The sequence below is a fragment of the Lepisma saccharinum genome, chromosome 5 (genome assembly GCF_977018435.1).
Source record: "Lepisma saccharinum chromosome 5, izLepSacc3.1, whole genome shotgun sequence".
In the NCBI taxonomy this organism is placed as follows: domain Eukaryota; kingdom Metazoa; phylum Arthropoda; class Insecta; order Zygentoma; family Lepismatidae; genus Lepisma; species Lepisma saccharinum.
The window spans coordinates 30959922-30980433 of NC_139233.1; the positions used below are offsets into that span (position 1 = coordinate 30959922).

The following is a 20512-nucleotide window of genomic DNA, read 5'->3' on the forward strand; positions in this document are numbered from 1 at the left end:
AAGAATTCATCATAAAATGAATGGTACATGGTGTTGTGAAAGGTAAGTGTTGTTACATGTCAATATGCATTCAAAGATTGGAATTTTTGCCCAAGTTCTTTTTAAGTAGCATTCAAGCCAAAACTATATATATTTTTTAAAAACTTTAAATGGAACATGTGAATTATGTCATTTTAAGCTTGTTTTAACTCTGTAGTCGTGTACTGATTATTAAAAGATAAATAATTGTTTATAAAGCTTCTCTCCACGTGTGTCGGCTTATTATACTTACATCTTTAAAGTTTAAAACATCATTTTCGTAGTAGAAAGTTCGAATTCGACAGAATCCGATAAATACACTTTGAAATTAAGACACACAAAGAAATTAATACTTGTTTGAAAAATTTGAATGCATATTATGGAAAGTAACAACTAAAATAGATTGTTATACAAAACAGTATAAGTTATTGCATTTATTACACATGTGTACATGTGTAGAGAATTTCAAAACACTGTATGCCATTTCAAAATAGGAATTTTGTTGGGGAGGACGAAATCTCATTTTTACCAATTGATACACAGAACTTCCCACTCATAGATCTTCGGAATACATGTGTTATATTACAAATACATTCTTTTTATATCATCTTAGCCTGAACATTCTACGTGTGACTAGCATTTCAACAACCGTTCTTGTCGAAGCTTTAATAATATATAGTGTTACCATTATTACATTCTAAAGTCTCAACTATATTTATAATAATATGTATATTGCTAAATTCTGGGCCATTGCATAGAGGTTTATTAAGGAATGTTCCTCGTTGTGGCCCATCTACTAGTGTTATTGCTTGCGAATACCCCGGCATTTTCCTGGGCCCTTAATACATCCAACTCAAAAATATTTTTACAAAATACTCTACACTGGTATATGCAAAAAGTGGAAGGATTTTTTAAAATACTTTTGCATCAAAAATTTGCAACAAAGCGAACGTACATTTTGCACTGCTAAAAAAAATACCCCTATAGGTCAAGAATGAGGCACCTAAGCAGTTTTTTCTAGAAATGCATATATTTTTCTAGATTCCTTGCTTGTATTTTACATCGTTTTTTCAGCAAAAGGGAACATCGTGTAGTGTAACGATCTTAGACAAAAATATAAATGTAGTATTACGCACACAAATGACAGGAATTATAAAGCTGTTACTTGCAACAACAAAAAAAATTACGTCACATTAAGCTCTCAATCAATACCGGGTTTTGTCGTGAGTTAAATTACCAACAATGTAAAAAGGTGCATCGTTGTTCAGACACTATTGAAGGCACAAATACCAAAGAATTAACAGACAACAATGAAGAGAAGAAATAAAAGTGAATGGGAAGATGAAAGATTTTGATTGAAAAAGAAAATAGTTGGACCAAAGTGATAAAGCCAGAAGTATTGTTCTGAGTATTTTGTATATTTAACGTCGCATTTCTAACATTAGATTAATCGTGACGATTAATAGGTGACAGAAGAAGCATCAGGGAAGACCTAGAGGCATTCCGGGATTCAGACTCATACAGGATGTTCCAAATTTATCTCCTGTTTTATTAAGAAGACATTTCATAAAATAATATGAATGTTCTATTACATATAATTTATTTGATAACAATGTTCTAAGGCTAGATAATATAGAACTGGTGCATTTCTGTTATTTGCCATTGATACTGTGTAAATACAGAGGATGTTCTTCCAGTCATAAACTTATCATTATGGGTACTGGGAAGTTAATAGTCTTGGTTCGATACCAGAGCTAGGAATTTTTCCTTCAATGTCCCTCCATAAGCGGCTCTGGGGCTCACCAGCTTCTCATTAACTGTTACTAGTTGGTGGGTGACCTGGGAGTAAAGGTGACCGAAGAATAGTGTTCAGCACTACTAAGACGGTGAGGGAGAATATGTTGGACCATGAGTCTTCACACACTGGGGAGAACTTTACTGTATTAAGGAAGGGTTAAATTTAGAACATTTGCCAGTGAGTTGAAGCGAGATAAGTAAGGAAAGGATTAGAAAAAATATAACAGAAAACAGAATAAAGAATAGAAATAGGACTAAAGAAGTAGAGGAAAGTAAGTAAGAAAGAAGTAGTGTGTAATACAAGAAGCTGAAGAAATTTGAAGAAATGGGTTGTGAAATGAAGATGCAAAGAAATGAAGAATGAAGGGAACTTAGAAATAGAAAGTGAAGCAAATAAACTGGCAACACTGCCTTAAAACATAGTCATTTGGTAAATTTCTAAAAACATTTGCCGGCAACACTGCTTTAGACGCTGTGGCACGTGCAGTTCGGCTGCTCCTGACAGCAGCGAGTGATACCGACGCGTGTCAGTTGCACACAGACCCTGGGCCAACCGTGCGATTATGAATTCGTTCATCTTGCTTCGTATCTTTTGCTCTCGCCGCAGCCATGTTTCACGGGACGGCAAGCCTGTTATTCCAGCAGAGGACTGATATAACCCCGGAAAGAGTCACCGATGAGTTCGAACAATGGACGAGATTCTCCAAAAGAGGTGGCTTGTTGCTGGTTCAATCAGCAGACAAAGCAGAGTTGCAGCAAGAAACAAGGGATTTTCAGGTATCGGCGAAATTATTGTTTTTGCTTCCACGGGCTGATTTCTGGAACCTCATCATCATCTCATGGTCCACTAAACAACAGGTTTGTGGGACGTTCGCTATAATGAGCTATAATAAACAGCGGCGATGGAACTTTATGCTCTGACCACACGTCACCCAATGAAAATCCCTTTGGCAGGCCCATGCCCTAGGAGGGCTGTTGCACCACAGAGAGTTTATTAAACTGTTAATACTGATTTCAGCCAGTCTTCGTTGTTAGTTGGTTGGTGTAGCCGTCTACCATGTGTGGGATTTTTTTGTTCGAATCCTAGATAGAATGCATTTGTACAATACTTTCGGCCCTTTAATCAATTCATCGTTCAGCATTTCATCTTCATTGTTTCAAGTGTTAAAACTACGCCCAGGAAGTCCACACCACATTTTGGCCAATGTTTTAACTACAATGATGTAAGAAAAAAACACGTAATCAACATGTTTTAACACCATTAAATTTACCAAAATGTGATACTGCCCTCCTAGGACAGCTGTCTTACGTCGTTTTAGCAAAAGATTTGTACAGTGCAAAAACACTCAACTGAAAACTAGGAAGATTATATTTTTTTCAGAAGGATATTTATACACTGTCCTCATTGTTCGATTCTCGACCGGGGACATATTTCAGTGGATCGTATCACACCAGTCATCTGTGTCTATAGGACACTATGTTCTTGAAGTACGTTTTCGGGTTGATGGAGAAGCGAGAAAGGAATACAAAAGTGAAGATTGAAGAAGAAAAGAAAAATGGAGAAAATGTGAAAGAGGACGGAAGAAAGAAGATAAAAAATTGGTATGTAGAAGAGAAGAAATATAGATGTGAAGAGAGACCAGAGAAGAATTCGACAAAAATTCGTAGATCATGAGAAGATTGAAGATTAGTGAAGATGAAAGCAATGCCTCTGACGGCAAAGAATGGTCAACAAGTTTACTATTTCTAACACATGTTCTTCACGCCAACTTGTAGAGGTACAGTGTTGTGAGAACTTAGGTTTGAGGTTACAAGGAAAAAGATTTTTCTTTTTGAAGACTCGACCAATTAAAGAAACTCAATTATTATGATATCAGCAAAAAATAATTTTACTTTTAGGATATCCGTGACTCAGATCAGCTGAATTTCTGAATATGACATGACGTTAAAGTAGTAAAAGTCAGATAACATAATGCATTGAAAAGTGAAATTTAATTGGATTGCATTTTTGTGCCTTCAACAGTAAAGTTATTGCTACTAAAACAACATTTCAAGTTATTGCTATATTTTTAAATAAACCTTATTGCTTTGTTGAACTTTTTTCGATGTAAGTTATTGGTGTTTGAAAATCGAAATATAGTTTCGTTGAAAATATTGCTGATTTTTTCAAAAAATTAGATACCACCATGTACGTTGTGCTGCATGAAAATATTGACATTTTGTCGGTGCCACATGATTCTTTTAAATATTTGCTTGTATTGACATCAAACTTAAAATATAGACAAACTATCTACATTAAAAACTTACAAATTATAGTAATGGATTGTGAACCAAAACTGTAACCAGATTTATAACATTTCGATGCAGGAATAACATATGTAAGCTACATTCTCTGGTTAAATTTTAAACAAGTTTTGTGATGTTCTTCGAAAGACATTAAATGTAAAATCAATTAACATTTTTATAAATACATATATTATTGTTTTGTTTCATTTAAGGTATTGATCGAAATATATGCAAGGCAAATATAGTACTGAAGTCAATATACTGATACATTTCAAAGCAAGAGTCACTGAAGGTATTGGAAGGAAGATGATTGATAAAGAAAGAGAAGGGGAGAGCCATAACGAAGAATAACAAAGAAACTTTACAATAATAGGTAAAAACTGCATTCAAGAAAGAAGACATTGCAACTGCAGCCAATGAAAAGTGAATAGCAAGAAAGTCTAAGGAGGAACGTATTGACTGACACAATGCTTGGTGAATACCATTGAAAGTAATACAATAAGATTAGAAGAAATTTAGTGAATGTGAGCAACGTTACAAGTTACTTCAATCAAATTATTATTAATAATAATTATAGAACAGCATTGTTATTTTATGATTGTTAGCTCTGGATCTGTTGTGTGAAAGACAAGATAATACAAAAAATAAAGTCCTTTTTCACACCAATTCATTGTGCCTTAATCTGTCTGTAGGAAATATATTTTTTGGTACGTGACCGAAGTTTCACAGCAAGAGTAAAAGATGTGATTGAAGAAATCGAGTATGGAAAATTAAGACACATACATAAATGAAAAAAAAAACAATTACGCAGACAGATATTTAAACGTATCAGTATTGAATTTTGCATAGAAATCAAAGTATTCTGAAGCTGCTTTCGAAGAACATCAAAACTTTATGAACTTGGCGTAATTAAATAGTGAACTAAAGTGAAAATATAGAGTATGTATAACCGACATTGATAGATTAAACACTATCAACGAATAGGATTTGCAACGTGCACAATGGCTCCAACTGTAAAAACTTCCCGACATATTTTAAAATTATACACATAATTTTTCACAATATTTGCAAATTATAGATACAGTACATCTTGACTAGGAAACACGACTAACAAAGTAATATGCTACATGCTAAGGATTTCGTTTAATAATTCAGTCTGTGGGTGTTTTCTATGTAGCGGTGCGACATAAATATTTATGATGTTTATATATAGGTATGCATGTGTGTATGTATATATAGAGAGAGGGAATAAAAATGGACGAGCTCCAGGAATGTATGCCTTTGACTAGACTTAACTCCTGTTCCAGATCAGTTCTGAGGGACTCATCTTATAAAGGCAGTTGAATTTGCATCTCGTACAGCACAAAGTCCGAACTTGAATCCCAGTCAAGCCAGAATCAATCGAAGTGTAATTGTGAATCGTATTTGCAAAATATTACTTTCCACATTCTTAATGGTAACTTATTGTTCGTAAATCACATAATTATTAAAAGTTTATCTAATATTTGTTAAAGTTATTGCTATCTTATTATTAGTTTTAGGACATTTCATGTACTTTATAAATTTATCACAAGCTTATGCCAAAAGCATTTTTACGTTGAGGATGCCACTATCTAGCCACTGAATGTTATAAATATAACATTCATTCATGTGAATTTAGTTTATACATTTCTGCATGTACTCACGTTTCATCGCAGGATATTGTGCGTTAGTACCTTTATCTAATCGGTATTCATTACATTTATATTGCATATAAGTAATTTGGGAAATGACTAGTAATCTTTGGTACTGAAAGGATTCTTCCTATAGCTTTCTTTTATATTCTGGTAGATCTTATTGCAAATAAATATTCTTCAGAATGATCAAAAGTTCTGGGTGAAGAATTACAGTTAAACTGGTAATAAGTGCTCTTGCCAAAAATTTAGTGTTAAAAAAGCACATTGTTTTGTCATGTTCAACAATTTTGACGCAAAAAAATCCTGATACAATCAGATTTGTTCCGAATGAAATTTGCTTTAATTGAAGATTTGGTTACCTGCAGAGAAACCGCATATCCTTGTGGAAATGAAATCTATTCTTGGTGCTCTAACAATGAACGTGACTGACTCACTTTGGTTTCAGGAGTTTTGGTCAAGACAAAGAGAAGTCGCTGAATGCCGCAATGGGTGCCGTGGACGAAGATAAACATCCAGAAATAATATTTGTTTAGCCTCATCGATTGATGTTGGGGAAAGAGTGCAGGAGTTATCATACTACACGAGTAGGGAGTTCTAAGAAATCTTGAAATTTTTTGAGATTCTATGGCACGCAAACGCTTCTTTTCAATATCGAAGATGGGCGATTTGTACACAGTTATGTATCTCTTTAATAACTTTAAATAAACTTAATCAGTTTCGTATCATCTTAGTAACAAAATGTATTGTGATTTTTGATAATTCTTTAAAATTATGTTTATAAATATGTTTATAATTAATAATTTAAATAAATAATTTGAATACATATACATAAAATAATTTAATTTGAGAAGATTTTTTTATTAGTTAGAAAATTGTGTAATCAGTCGAAACTTTTTATTTGGAAGCTCTTGTATCCAAGCAAAAAATTGAAACCAGCTTGAACTTCCTGTGAAGATTTAATTGAGAAGTTATTTTGATCCGAGCTACGTTTTGAGATGGAAATTTAAGTTGTTATAATTAGTATGATCAATGACCAATTTAAGATTGATCCGGAAGATTAGATAATGTCCAATAAATCAACTTTCGATCATGCAATTACACTACAATTACTTCACATCGTCTGGTAGTGATTCTAGTTCGGGTTTGTGCTATACCATTATCGAAGTGCAAAGTCCAAAAAAATTAACTTCCTCTTTCGGAAATTAATTCAACAATGACTAGACCTCATGTCGAACTGACTGTTGGAACAATAATAAAAAAAAGAATCATCATTATTTACATGGAAAATATTGCACTCTATCCCTAGCTACTTTCCTAAAGGTAATATCTACATATGTATCTTATGTACGTATATATAAATATACTAACCTAATTCTCATATCTACATCTTTAGACTAATCTGCAAAAATATTGCATAGACTATGAGGTTCCCATTCTCATTAAATCTCTTCCCTCATTTTTTAAATAGTTCTATCACAAATAGAACAAAAAAGAACAAACAATACTTCATACTGAGACCCTTTAAGTACATACCTTGGAATGTATTGAAGCGGAGTGTCTTGGACATTGTATTCACTATCAAAGCTACGTCTTTATTTTCCTATTTGTAGAATAAATTATAATGCTTTGCTAAAAACTAACTTGAATCAAACTCAGTATCAGGGTATAAATAGTATCATTAGTTGTTCGTCATGTGAAATGAACAGATTGGATCAAAAATTCTCAGAAAATATCAATATATCAAAGTTTAGAGCGTGCATCTAAAACCAAACGGTAATCGCAGATTAGAATTATTGCATTACTAGTTGTTTTTCAACAATGAAATTGCTAATTTGTAATGTTAAAAAGAATTGTCACAACCCTAGTACTGAGTTACGACTCGCATTTTGTCAACACTTTATCAAACTTTCTTATAAATTATAAATACATTATTCATTGTAAAGCAACTCTTTTATGTATATGAAATTCATCACTCTACGAACCTATTTTTATATGCATAGTATTACCTACTGACTAGGTTTCTCACTAAGTTACATATTTCTCATTCGTCTGTATACATATATAATTCTATGTGTATATATTTATATTCATTCGTTGTTTTCGAAACACTTTGCATTTGTTGAGAAAATGTTAAATCATCAAGAACAAACCAAATAACTGTGATCTACTAACATCAACATTTTAAAAATGCATTAACTTTAAAATATTCTTCTGTCTGACAGTTGCAGTGATGTAACCATGTTTAACTTTCTTAAGATAGTGGTGGGACGCAAATTGTATACTTATCTCTCTTTTAACATTTCAACGCCTTTCTAACAATTATAGTTCAAACTTTTTTCTGCTAATTACAAATAAAATCCATCTTAAATACACTAACATTGCGACCATGAATAATTCAAAATATGATTTGTAGATGGCGGGGAAATCAGGTTCTATTTTTTTTTCAGCGGTCTGCACTCCTGGTCAAAATTTAGAGGAAGAATTACGAACTAATTAATTTCCTTGCTTTGCAACTAATGAAAAATTATTGAATTTTTAGTGATGAGGTACTAATATTCTGCTATCTTTACGCCAAACTGAGTGTCTTTCACGAACAAAATGCATGTAAACTGGATTGAATTCTGGCGATTATAAACTTTGGGGAGGTACTGTTACTCTCATCTTCAGTAACTGTTACAGGGCTGTGGCACTGTACCAGTCTCTGAATGTGAGAGTGACGTTAGCTCTTCAAAGTTCGTAATCTTCAGTGGTTAATCCGAAGGAACCTTCTCTTCACAAAAGTTTTTAAAAATGATAATAATTTTATTTGCCATAGTGGTTGGACCGTGAATTGATTTCACAATCAAGGCAGACATGTGATTGTATGCACACAATATATTTCATCTAAACATTTTATTATGTTCCTTACATATTACCAGTTTTCAAAACCAACAACTTCATTTAATTTCTCTCAACAATCGAAATGAAGGCGATAACAAGTTTCTTAATGTGGTACAAAAATTTTTTAACTAAAATATAGGCTTTGTTTATAATCTTGTATACTTTAAATTTTGAGAAATATATTATTTGCTTCCCAGTTACTTTTTACTTTTTACTTCCCGAATTCCCCTTTGAAGTTTGAACCATTATTGCTAGAAAGATTTTAAATATGTTATAACAAGTTAATGACAATTCTTCATGTCTACATTATGATATTTATATGGTCGTCCTTTCAGTGCATTGCCTTCTACAAACCCTTAGGACTGCACAGCAACTTGAGAAAGTTTCATCTGCTGGTGTAAGTTTAAAAATATAGCCCCTTTCTCCTCTTTAAGCATCAAGGGAAAATCTAATTTGTACAATTAAGCTTCAAGAGGTGCAGGTTGTACTAAAGGGATGGAATACAGCCCTTCCTTGTTTTCTGGTTACACTTCTTGTTATCTACCCTAGCAATATTAAAGGTTTGAAAGTTTATACGCTGTTGCCTTTTCAGCTGAACCAAAAATTACTGGTTAACGACAAACAACAATATCTGGACAGCATTTGTTACCTTTGTTGAGCAGTGCATTCTTGCTATGTTGTCTTAGAAGTGTGTGTGTGTATCAAAAAGGAAGGCATACCTACAAATTTACAGTTCGTTATGGACCATATACGCATCACACGTGCCGATGTTGTCCTCTGGATGGTACACGTTGCTCGTCACTTGTGAAGGCGATGGAAGTGCTGGGGACATGGAGTTTTCAATGTCCACCCCGCACTCCAACGAACACTCTTCGGGGCCCACAGGTGGAACACCCGTGCCGTCCTTGAAGCATGCCGATTCGTAGTGCTTGTTCAGGTATGACTTCAACGCGAAGGACTTGTTGCAGCGCTTGCAGCGGAAGTTCTTTGCCGCCGAATGAGTCTGCATGTGCGCACGCAGGTTGGAGCGGTCCGCGAACGCCTTCCCGCAGTGCGCGCAGCCGTACGGTTTCTCTCCGGTGTGCGACCTTAGGTGGCCCTGCAGCAACCACGGCCTCGAGAACGCCTTCCCGCACACCGCGCACTTGTGGCTGAGGTTGTGCGTGAGGATGTGCATCGCTAGGGCCGGCATGCTCACGTACGCCTTCGTGCACGTCGGACACTTCTTGGCGGACTGAGAATCGAGGCTGCGGTGCGTCTGCTTGTGGCGCGACAGGTTCGAGGACGTCGCGTACTTCTTCCCGCATTCCGGACACGAGTACCGAGGCTTGTCCGTTTCCGAACGCTCGCTGGACAGCTTCCTCTTGGACCGGCCGTCGCTCACGAAGAACGCCTCGTACGTGTAGGCCACGGTCTTCCCGCTGTTGAGATGGTACACTTCCGGTGACGGAGGCGACTGCGGTGGTGCTTGCAGATGTTGGAAGTGAGGCGGTTGATGCACCCGAGGAGGTTCCGGGTGCACCGTCTCCGAGTGGACGTTGTAACCCATCGCGGTCGAGGCACTAAGGTCCAGTATCGCGTGCGCCGCACTTAGATCTTTTTGGTGTTGCGTCTCGATCACCGGCTCTATTCGCCTTTGTTCCGCAACTGGCGCCGGCGGATCGTCCAGGGAGTACGGTCGGTAAATGTCCTTCTTTTTGGGCGGCAGAGATAGGGCGGCACCGGTGCTTGTGAAACACATTGACAGGGACTTCCTGGGCGGGACCTGGGTGCTTGCAGGAGGCTGCGTCGGAGGCGGCGGCGGCATGGGCGTGATCTGCAGCAGGCGATGAGGGTGATGATCATCCCCCCATCGTCTGCCCAGATCCTCGTACCTCTGCTGGGCGGGCAGGGAGTCTTGCGGTCCGCTGGGAAGGCTGTGGAAATTTGGGTACGTGGACGCCTGGCACTCTGAGGTCTCATTCTTCTCCGTGTCTGGATGAACTCGTGGAAGAAGGGCTGTCAGCTGGAATGTCGACAGGTCCTGGACGTACCCTGGAAATACAAAAGGAAACACAACTGTACCATTGAGATGATTACGAGAACTTTCAAGAAATATTTTCATAAACATGCATAAAGTATCGCATGGATTGCTTACAGAGATCATGCATGGTATTAATAAAACTATTTCAACCATATTTCTTTACTCTCTTAAATATTTTAAGTTCCTTCACACGTAAATTAAAACCTGATCCGTTGTGGTAATTACACTCTGTTTGGGGAATCTGTGGATCAAGGCTGCGTGTAACGGTAGAGAGGGAGAGAAAGCGAATGGACGGAGCAAATCAGTGCGCGTTGCTGCAAACGGCTTGTAGCTGCACTCACTTCCCCTCACAGGAGGGGAAGTCAAACCCTCTCAAGTCCTAATTGTGAGGACTTGTTTGCGTTCGCTTGCTCTAGAGATTCCCAGGACAGGGTGTAGCTTGGAGAATGTTTACTCCTTTCTCTTAATAGGACCGAATATTTCCATTAGTGTGTGTGCGTGTTCCAAATCTTCATCTCGGAAGCTTACCGTGGAGGAACAGGAAGAGTTACTGGAATTTGGAGTTACATGTTACCTCTACGATGATGCCTGCTCCTATTAAAATCCCTGCGGTGCATGCTACGCATGCGTCAATTGTGGGAAAAAGGACAGCTTGTTCTGCGACGGCATTAATGAGCATTTCTACATTCTAATTTCTTCATATAGGAGAAGTATTTATTTTACACAAGAGCGCTGAACTAAGCTTATATAACATTTCTTGGATCTGAAGTGAAAGAAAGTAATAATTATTTTCCCACAATTGACGCATGCGCCACTTCAGATCCAAGAAATGTAATAAAAGATTAGTTGAGCGCTCTCGTGTAAAATAAATACTTTTCCTATATGAAGAAATTAGAATGTAGAAATGCTCATTAACGTCGTCGCAGAGCAAGCTGTCCTTTTTCCTGAAATTGACGCATGCGCAGCATGCACCGCATGCGTTCAGGAGACGCCTCTGATTTATGGTATTCTTGTGCTTCAAGATTTTCTTTCTTCGGCATTGCCTGTGTTCCTCTTTTATCTGAATTTCCAATTTCCTCACTGTTTTCAATTTTCATTTTCCCTGTATTCCTCCTTTCTCCGAATTTCATGGTCTTCAATACCATTTTCACTGCATTTCGTTTTCCCCATATTCGGCATTTTGTGTATTTCGACAATTCCTGCAGTTTGTTAATGTATTTACTTGGATCAGCTCTGTATTTTGTTATTTCTGTACTTCCTGTCTTCTAATCTGAATTCATGCATTGAGATTTTCGTAGTACTTTCTCATATTTAGCCAGTATTGGTTCGTTTGTTTTAGGTCCACTGTATGCAAATAAAGGCTACTCGCTCGGGCCTGGATCTACAGTTTTTAAAGTGAGATACGAACCACTATGTTCCTCCAACGAGTATCCAATCCAAGACCCTTTGGTTACAAGGCGACGAGTAACCTTCGGGTGCTACGATTTCTGGGTAAACTGTGGACGCTTCATTGTTATTTCATCTATTCCAAGCCGGTTTCCGTGGCCGAGTGGTTAGCACATCGCACCACGAACCCAGGGACACCTGGTTCGAATCCCATGGGTATTCTTTTTGAGTGTATCTTCATCAATTTCATCATATCATCACTCATCTTAGCCAAAAGTTGCAGAAAAGCGGAGTCAAATCAACCAACCAATCATCTTTCCACAATTTTACCCTTCATCCTCATTCTTATCCCTGATAGGTAGAAAAGAACACAGCATAAGCCAGGCCCGTAGCTAGAGGGGGGGCAAGGGGGGCAACTGCCCCCCCTGAGAGCCTGCTTTGCCCCCCCTGTGAAAAATACAGAAAACACTCCTGCCTGGAATTCTCACTAATCTTTACAATTATATCATGTGTTACTCTAGCAACATAACAAAGACACTTATTGATTTTGTGATTTATTAGAGTGTATGGGATTCCGTATAATGTATCAGGATTGGGAGGAGAAATTCCCTTCCAGATTCAGACTTCGGGAAATGATTTTGCAATTTTTCAGTATCTAGAACAGTTTTGACATTTTGAGTAGTCTTATATTAAAGGTGCCTAATGTGTTTGGATCATGGGCGTCCGGAAGGGGGGGGGGGCAAGGGGGCCACGGCCCCCCTGAAAAATGAAAGTCAACCAAAAAATACGTAATTCACAAATATAATTTCATTTTAGCCACAATAATATGTGTTAATTATTGCATGAACACCATAAATTCAAATTTAAACAATGTTTTTTAGGGAACAACACAATTTTTGGGGAAAATTTGCCTTCGTTTGCCACCCCCTGGGAAAAAGTACCTTCCTTGCTTCTCCCTGGAAAAAATCCTGCGGACGTCCATGGTTTGGATGTTTTTCTTGGATGTGTTGCTATGAAGTTTGAACCGCTTAAATTTTCGTTTCCCCAGTCTACCATACGGTAATAGTGATTCATGTGGTAGAGAGAGGGAGTGGATATTTGATTTTTGTTACTTAGCGTTGTTTTTCTGCCACTTCTAGCTAATCACAACAATGAGTGATGACGTGAAATTGATGAAGAGACACTCATAAACAGTGTCGCAACCACAAGGGGGCAAGGGGCATTGTCCCCCGACCTTGGACGGAAGTCCATTCTAGGGGAAGCAAACATTGAAGTAAAAAAACAAGACTATGAGAATCTAAGAATAGTAGGACAATTGGATACTCATGATGGAATTGGTTTTTACGTGTACTTGCATTTTTCTTCGAGACGGCCAAGAGCACTTGCAAGGGGCACAGAGGAGCAATTACGCCATCCTAGATTTCAAATTTTATACAAATAAAAATACATTTCGTAAAATTTTCTTGCTCGCTTCGCTCGCAACATTTGCTATTCTTATAGTCCAAGTTCAGAGCCATAGCTATGTGGTGGCAGGAGTCAGCCCTGGGTGAAAAACGATCTATATGAAGAAAAAAATGTTAAAGATAATGCCCTGGTGCCCCGTAAAATTATTTGCGCCCTATTAATACAATTTCTTTCTAATAAACTTAATATGAAATATTAATGATGACACTGTAATCCAAGAAGTCATTGATCAATCAGGGGATTCTTATTTGTTTGTCAGATGTCAAAACATGTATTTCAACTATAGTATAATACAATTCACACAATATTTTGCAAAATGGTTAACGTAACCAGTAGGCAACCATTGTCTGTAGTGATGCAAGAGTCTCCCCTTTGAAGGAAATTGAGTCCGTGGTGGACTAAGGGACCCATGTTTTAATGTTTTAGCAAGTACAAAAAAATGTATTACAAATTTTTACACAATTCATCAAAGTGTAGATAATATGTAACTATTATTTAATTAATTCGATTTTTCTTGCATAACACAACACAATGGTGTTATTGGATTCTCGTTAGATTCCTTTGTGCGTAAATATCTTGCATACTGGAAACTTGAGGGAATCATTATGAAGCATGAATTATAAAGGGCTCCCTTAATCAGTTCTGCAGAGAGGCCCAAAGCTGTTGGCAGTGACGGATAAAGGTGGGTGCTATTGATGCTGCAGCATTAGGCCCATTCCTAACTAGGCCCAGATGAAAGCAGAGGAGAATTTTCCGAAAGCTTAACAGTTTTCTTTTGTTATATTATTGGATTGATTTGGTGTTTTAAGTGCACTTAATGCACAGTAAGGCTAATCTGGACTGGACCTACAGTTTAAAGTGGGATCCGAACCACTATGGGCCTCCACCAGGAATCAAACCCGGAACCCCTTGATTACAAGGTGACGTTTTGCTATATTAACCTGAAAATAAATGTTAGAATGAAATTTGGAGCCCCAATTTCAGACGCCTATACTCAGTGTTACTTATTATACAGTTACTATTATTCTTTGCGCATCAGGCCCAATTTAGTCTTAATCCGGCCCTGGCTGTTGGTACATATTAATCGTCTATTAACATTATCGACCTGTAAGTATTAAATAGATACACTCAGTGTTGCCCACGAGACGAGACTTTGGCCTGTCTCGTCTCGTGGAAATGCTGTGAAATGCTGTCTCATCTCGAAAATATTCGTTTGTCTCGGAACACATGATCAATCTCGTCTCGTCTCGAATTTTTAAAAGCCTGTCCCGTCTCGTCCCGTGGGCGACACTAGATACAGTCCCTATTAGTCTATTTATGTTAAACTTTATATCCTTTGGCAATCTGGAAAGGTCATTATCGAAATATTGCTATTTGATGTTGCTCGAAGTTTTTTTTTGTTCGTTGCAATTTCAATATATCAACCTTTTTCTGTTATTTACCTCTTTTGGGGGAAGGGGCAAGTGCCTCTGTATATCCTGCTATATCTGCCAATGCGACACAACATATTAAAAATTTGCCCCCTCTAGGATTGACTTCGCCCCCCCTACAAAGAATTCCTGGCTACGGGCCTGAGCATAACTAATACACTAAAACTGATGTATTCATGCTAATGCCGGCATAACATCAGCATAGAAACCCGTAATCCAAAAGCGGAAGCGAAGTGCTGAATTGGCAACACAGGAAGTTAGAAATCTAACAAAGACTCGGTAACAATCTCTCCTTCAGGAAGAGGGAAGGAACCCCCCTTTCAAGTTTTCGGGAAGGAGCTAAAACTTCGGACCGGGATAAAGGGAGAAAGCTAATTCACCAGTCCTTATTCCGGTCCGCTTCACTCCTGCATTGTAACTTGCCCGGGAAGAAGGTTCCCGAGGGACTCCTCTGCAAACACTCTCCAAGTGAGTGTAGGGAGAGCGGGAGTATTTGCTCAGAAAATTCGCTTCTTCTCCAGATATTTGGAAAAGCCGGAGCAGAGGACCTTTCCGCCCTCCGCATCTTTAACCGTTTCTTCTTGTTCTTGCTTCGTCTCTTCTCTATCTTCTTCTGGCGCATTAGCAGGCGCCTTTCGTTGCCTCCCAAAAGTCCAAATTACGATCCTTCAGGATCGAGGATGAAAAGGGGAGGCGAGCAAGCGAAAGAAAGTAGCGGACGGAGAATTAGAGACGTGATTGGAGTCCCGTGCCCTTTGCTGGCATTAGCATTCCTCCAGCTAGGGACGATTATTGGATTCTCCGTGGGCCTCCAAGACGCATTGTAACCGCTGCGAGGAACGATGAAGGTTTTAATAAGGCCGAGTCAGGTTAGGGATGCTGCTCGAGGCGGATCTCAGCGCCTCTGGCGAACTGGTAACGTAGTCGCTTTCTAATCAAGAAGAGCCGGGTTCGATGCCTACCGTAGATCAAGTTCTGATTATCCTTTCTGTGCACAAAGTGGATGACTTAAAAGTCAAACAAACAAGGTCCCGGGTTCGATAACCGGTGGAGGCCCATGGTGCTTCGGATCCTATTGTAAACTGCAGCTCCATTTCCGATTCACTGAATTTCTTTCCTGAAAAGTAATAGGTGATTATGAAAGTTGTTTTTTTCTGCTGAAGTCGAAAATGATATTCGTATTCCCGTATCAGGTCTCAATTTTTGAAAAAACCGAAAAGTGAATTGAAATTGTTAGTTTTCTGGAACTACCGTGCGTTCATTTCGATCTTCAGCCGAGAGATCGGTAGAAGCGTGGCGGGCGGCGCTGACGGAGATGCCGACATTTGCGGCCTGTAATGCCCGCTTATTTTTATGGACATATGCAGACATTCATATAAATATTGCAAAACGAGCACTAACCTGTGTTATAAGGGTACGGTTTTAATTTTAGTAGCTTAGTAGCTGTATGTGCTGATGATTTTGACACGTCCATCTCACGGCGTAGAGGTTTGTTTGGAGAACGTTCTAACGCTGCACCAATTTCATCGAGTTTTGCATCGGTTAGAATCCGTCGTTTTTGCTTAGGTGTTTTAAAATTTAACGATCCAGTTTCTCGTAATTTAAGGACAAGATGTCTAACCGTATCTCTATGTGGAGGTGAAACGCCTAGGAATTTCTGTACAAATTGCCTACACACGTCTCGACACGAGTCTGTTTTCACGTAAGTGTCATACATAAGAATTCTTTGTTCTAACGTGAACCTTGCGGCTGGCATTCCAATCGTCTCACTGACACAACACACATACACACTGCAATAACACAAACAAGTAACGGCAAGTAACCAAGAATATCACTCTTGCGCACAGTACGAAATTAACACGCTCTTGGTTTACATCTGCTCGCCACTATATTCACAGCTCTGTCTTCATCTAGTCACGAAGGAACAAAAAACTCGAGCTCGGAGATTTCGAATTGCAAGGAAGCTCACGAAAACCATTGACTTTTAACGGTTTTGTCTGCAGCGTAATCTTAATACAGTGTTGCACATTCGAAACCTCCAAACGATCGACACAAAACTCTTTCAAGGATATAAACTTAAGCAGGACGTTACTGGTCAAAACTATGATTAAAATGTTTCATTATCTGTGGCTCTTAACATCGTTTCTAAAGCGTATTTTTTTGTGTATATAAGGGCAGAACTTGGATGAATTACAGATGATGAATTATAACACAGGTTAGCGCTCGTTTTGCAATATTTATATGAATGTATGCATATGTCCATAAAAATAAGCGGTCATTACAGGACGCAAATGTCGGCATCTCCGTCAGCGCCGCCCGCCACGCTTCTCCCGATCTCTCGGCTGAAGATCGAAATGGACGCACGGTAGCTTGTAAAAATATTTAAAAAAACGTTTCCTGATGATAATAATGTTAGTCATAATATAGTCGACATAGGCAAACCCTGGGCACCGAAATTTTGCTGTCAATCGTGTGCAGTGAATTACGCGGTTCTCACAAATGTATGCCATTCGCTACACCAATGTTATGGTTTGAATCACATGATCACTTGCACGACTGCTACTTTTGTGTTTCAAGTAAAGGGAGCAACGCCCAAAGGTAGTAAATCAGTGCAATACCTAGATCTACAATAATCTAGAAGACCCATCCCACATGGTCAAGGTTTCCCTGTGCCAGTGCCGTCAGAAGTATATACAGTAGACAGCAGTGATGTTGATGAAAGTGAATGTGGTATGAGTAGTGAGCGTGAGGATCCGACATACAGGGAACGTGCCAGAGAACATTTGATTACTCAGGAGGAACTGAACGACCTTGTTAGAGACTTGCACTTACCCAAACACCAAGCTGAGCTCCTAGCTTCAAAGCTTCAAGAATGGAATCTTCTTAAAAAAGAAACCAAAGTGACATTCTACTGTGATAGACAACATGACTTTCTTCAATTTTACAGCAGTAGTGATGATTGCATATATTGCACAGATGTTGTAGGACTGATGCTGGCATTACAAATACAGTATAAAAGCGATGAGTGGCGGTTATTCTTGGACTCGTCAAAAGCAAGCATGAAGTGTGTCCTCCTCCACAACGGTAATACTTACCCTTCCGTTCCAGTTGGATATTCAGTAAACATGAAGGAAACTTATCAAAATGTTAAACTCGTGCTGCATAAAGTGAGGTATGATGAGCATAAGTGGAACATATGTGGGGACTTGAAGGTGATTGGTTTGGTGTTAGGGTTACAGTTAGGCTACACAAAATACTGTTGTTTTTCTTTGCGAGTGGGACAGTAGAGCAAGGGAAATGCATTACAAACAAAGGGAATGGCCTACTCCCGGAAGAAAGAATGTGAAAGAGGAACCTCTTGTCGATCCAAAGGAGACTTTTCTGCCTCCCCTCCACATTAAATTGGGCATTATGAAGGTATTGTAAACGGGTTGGAAAAGGAAGGACAAGGATTTAAATATCTCCAGGGAAAGTTCCCAAATATCTCAGATGCTAAACTAAAAGAAGGCGTGTTCATTGGCCCCCAGATATGTCAATTGATGAAAGATGACGTATTCCCTGAAAAACTGACAGAAGTGGAGAGGAAGACCTGGATTTCTCTTGAGAGTGTCTCAGAAAATTTCTAGGAAATAACAAAAGTGCGAACTATATGCAACTAGTGGAGGAGTTGTTATCAAACCTGCACACTATGCGATGCAATATGTCGCTCAAAGTGCATTTGCTACATAGCCACCTGTCGTTCTTTCCCGAAAACCTAGGAGCTGTTTCTGATGAGCATGGTGGGAGGTTTCACCAATCAAATCTGATCCTGCAGCAGCGATACAAAGGAAAATATGGTGTGTCAATGCTCGCAGTGGAATTTGGTACGTAACACGACCCCCACATCACAGAAGAGGAAAGCTCCATAGGTGTTTATTTTATTTTGTGCTTCTTAACATGCATCAATCTATGTCTATGTATTTGTCAATAGTCACTTTTGTTTCTTACCCAAGTCAACCGTCCACTGCATCACCAAACACCACCAAAATACGGGTACTACAGAGCCAGGTAAGGCCCCTAGTCGAAAACGCCTGCCGAGCGTGCGTGACCTACGGATATTTAGGCGCTATATCCAGACCAACAATCATGTTTCTGTGGCCGAATTACGACTGTGGTCTCGAGAACGCTTTCACATTGAAGTGTCAACCAGAACCATTCGCCGTTACCTACAGCGATGCGGTTACCGAGTGTACAAGGCGAAACGTAAACCCTTCCTTTCCATGTTGAACAAAGGCAATCGACTACGGTGGGCACGAATGTACCGGGGATGGACATTTCGGCAGTGGAACAGGGTTTTGTGGACGGACGAATCCATTTTCAATGTTGTGTACGGGAAAATACGGAAAACAGTCATTTGTCGGAAGTAGGAACAGAATGAAGCAAAATGTTATGCACGTCGGGCACAGAAACCTGCGTCAGTGATGGTATGGGGATGCATGACGGCATCTGGGGTTGGCCCACTACACGTCCGTGAGGGCATTGTGAATGCACACGCCTATACACGCATACTGGAGCGGCATCTTCCCACAGTGCGAAGGCACCTGTTCCACAGGCGTCTCATCTTTCAACACGACAATGCCAGGCCTCATACAGTGCGGCTGACAAGAGAATGGTTGACTCGCCATCACGTGCGAACTCTGCCATGGCCACCATCGAGTCCCGACCTGTCGCCCATTGAGAACGTGTGGCGTGTTCTTAAGCGACGTGTGCAACAGAGGGGACCCACGACAGTGGCTGCTCTTATCGCCTGCCTGCAGGAGGAATGGCACCGCATCGATGTGGAATACCTTGAACGACTCGTCCGAAGCATGCCCCGACGCATTGCCACAGTTATTCGCCGACGGGGCGGCGTCACACCATGGTAAACAGGATCCCCTCTAACAGTGGTCGAACTTCAATGTCACGTGTAGATGGACGAAAATGTTTTATTTTGTGTGGACACCATACATTGCTGCGTTGCAGCGGAAATTTATGTTTTCCTTTGTTCCATGTAGCCTGCTGAATAAAATATGTTCAGCATATGCATGTGTTTTCCTTCTTTCACAACACACTCCTATATTTGTGACTGGTCGAACTTCATTGTCACTAAGGTTGTATTTTTGTTGACAGTCCATTGTTCATGTAAAACTGCACGCAATACTAAGACATAATATCCTTCTGATATCCAAATCTGCCATGCACGTACTTTTTATGTCATAAAGTTTGCATTTTACATAGAAATGTCAATTTTTTCAAAGACATACCATTTTAAAAAAATTGGGGTTTTCTTCAAAAATTCATTTCAACATTTCTGAAAAACCAGACCTGATACAGAATATCTGACTTCAGATTCGTAATCAGGAGGTCAAAACTATAAGGAACACTTATTTTCGTTCAGGAAAGAGAAAAAAAGTGAAAATTTGTAAGACGGTGATCTGAGCATAAAGTGCATTTAAAACAAACTCTGACGTTTTTGCGAGTCTCGATCTCAAGAGAACATCCTCTCAAAATATAAATGTTAACGAGACAGGGCC

At 39.1% G+C, this 20512-nt stretch overlaps 1 protein-coding gene across 1 annotated transcript in view; it reads right to left on the reverse strand.

Moving 5' to 3' along the window:
• Positions 1-217: 217 nt before the first annotated feature.
• Positions 218-20512, reverse strand: part of LOC145987742 (uncharacterized) — a 59747-nt gene continuing 39452 nt past the window's right edge. Inside the window, exon 2 of the mRNA XM_083122400.1 lies at positions 218-10691. Within this exon, the coding sequence (XP_082978526.1) occupies positions 9385-10691 (1307 nt within the window). The 3' untranslated portion in view covers positions 218-9384. The remainder of the gene's footprint in view (positions 10692-20512) is intronic.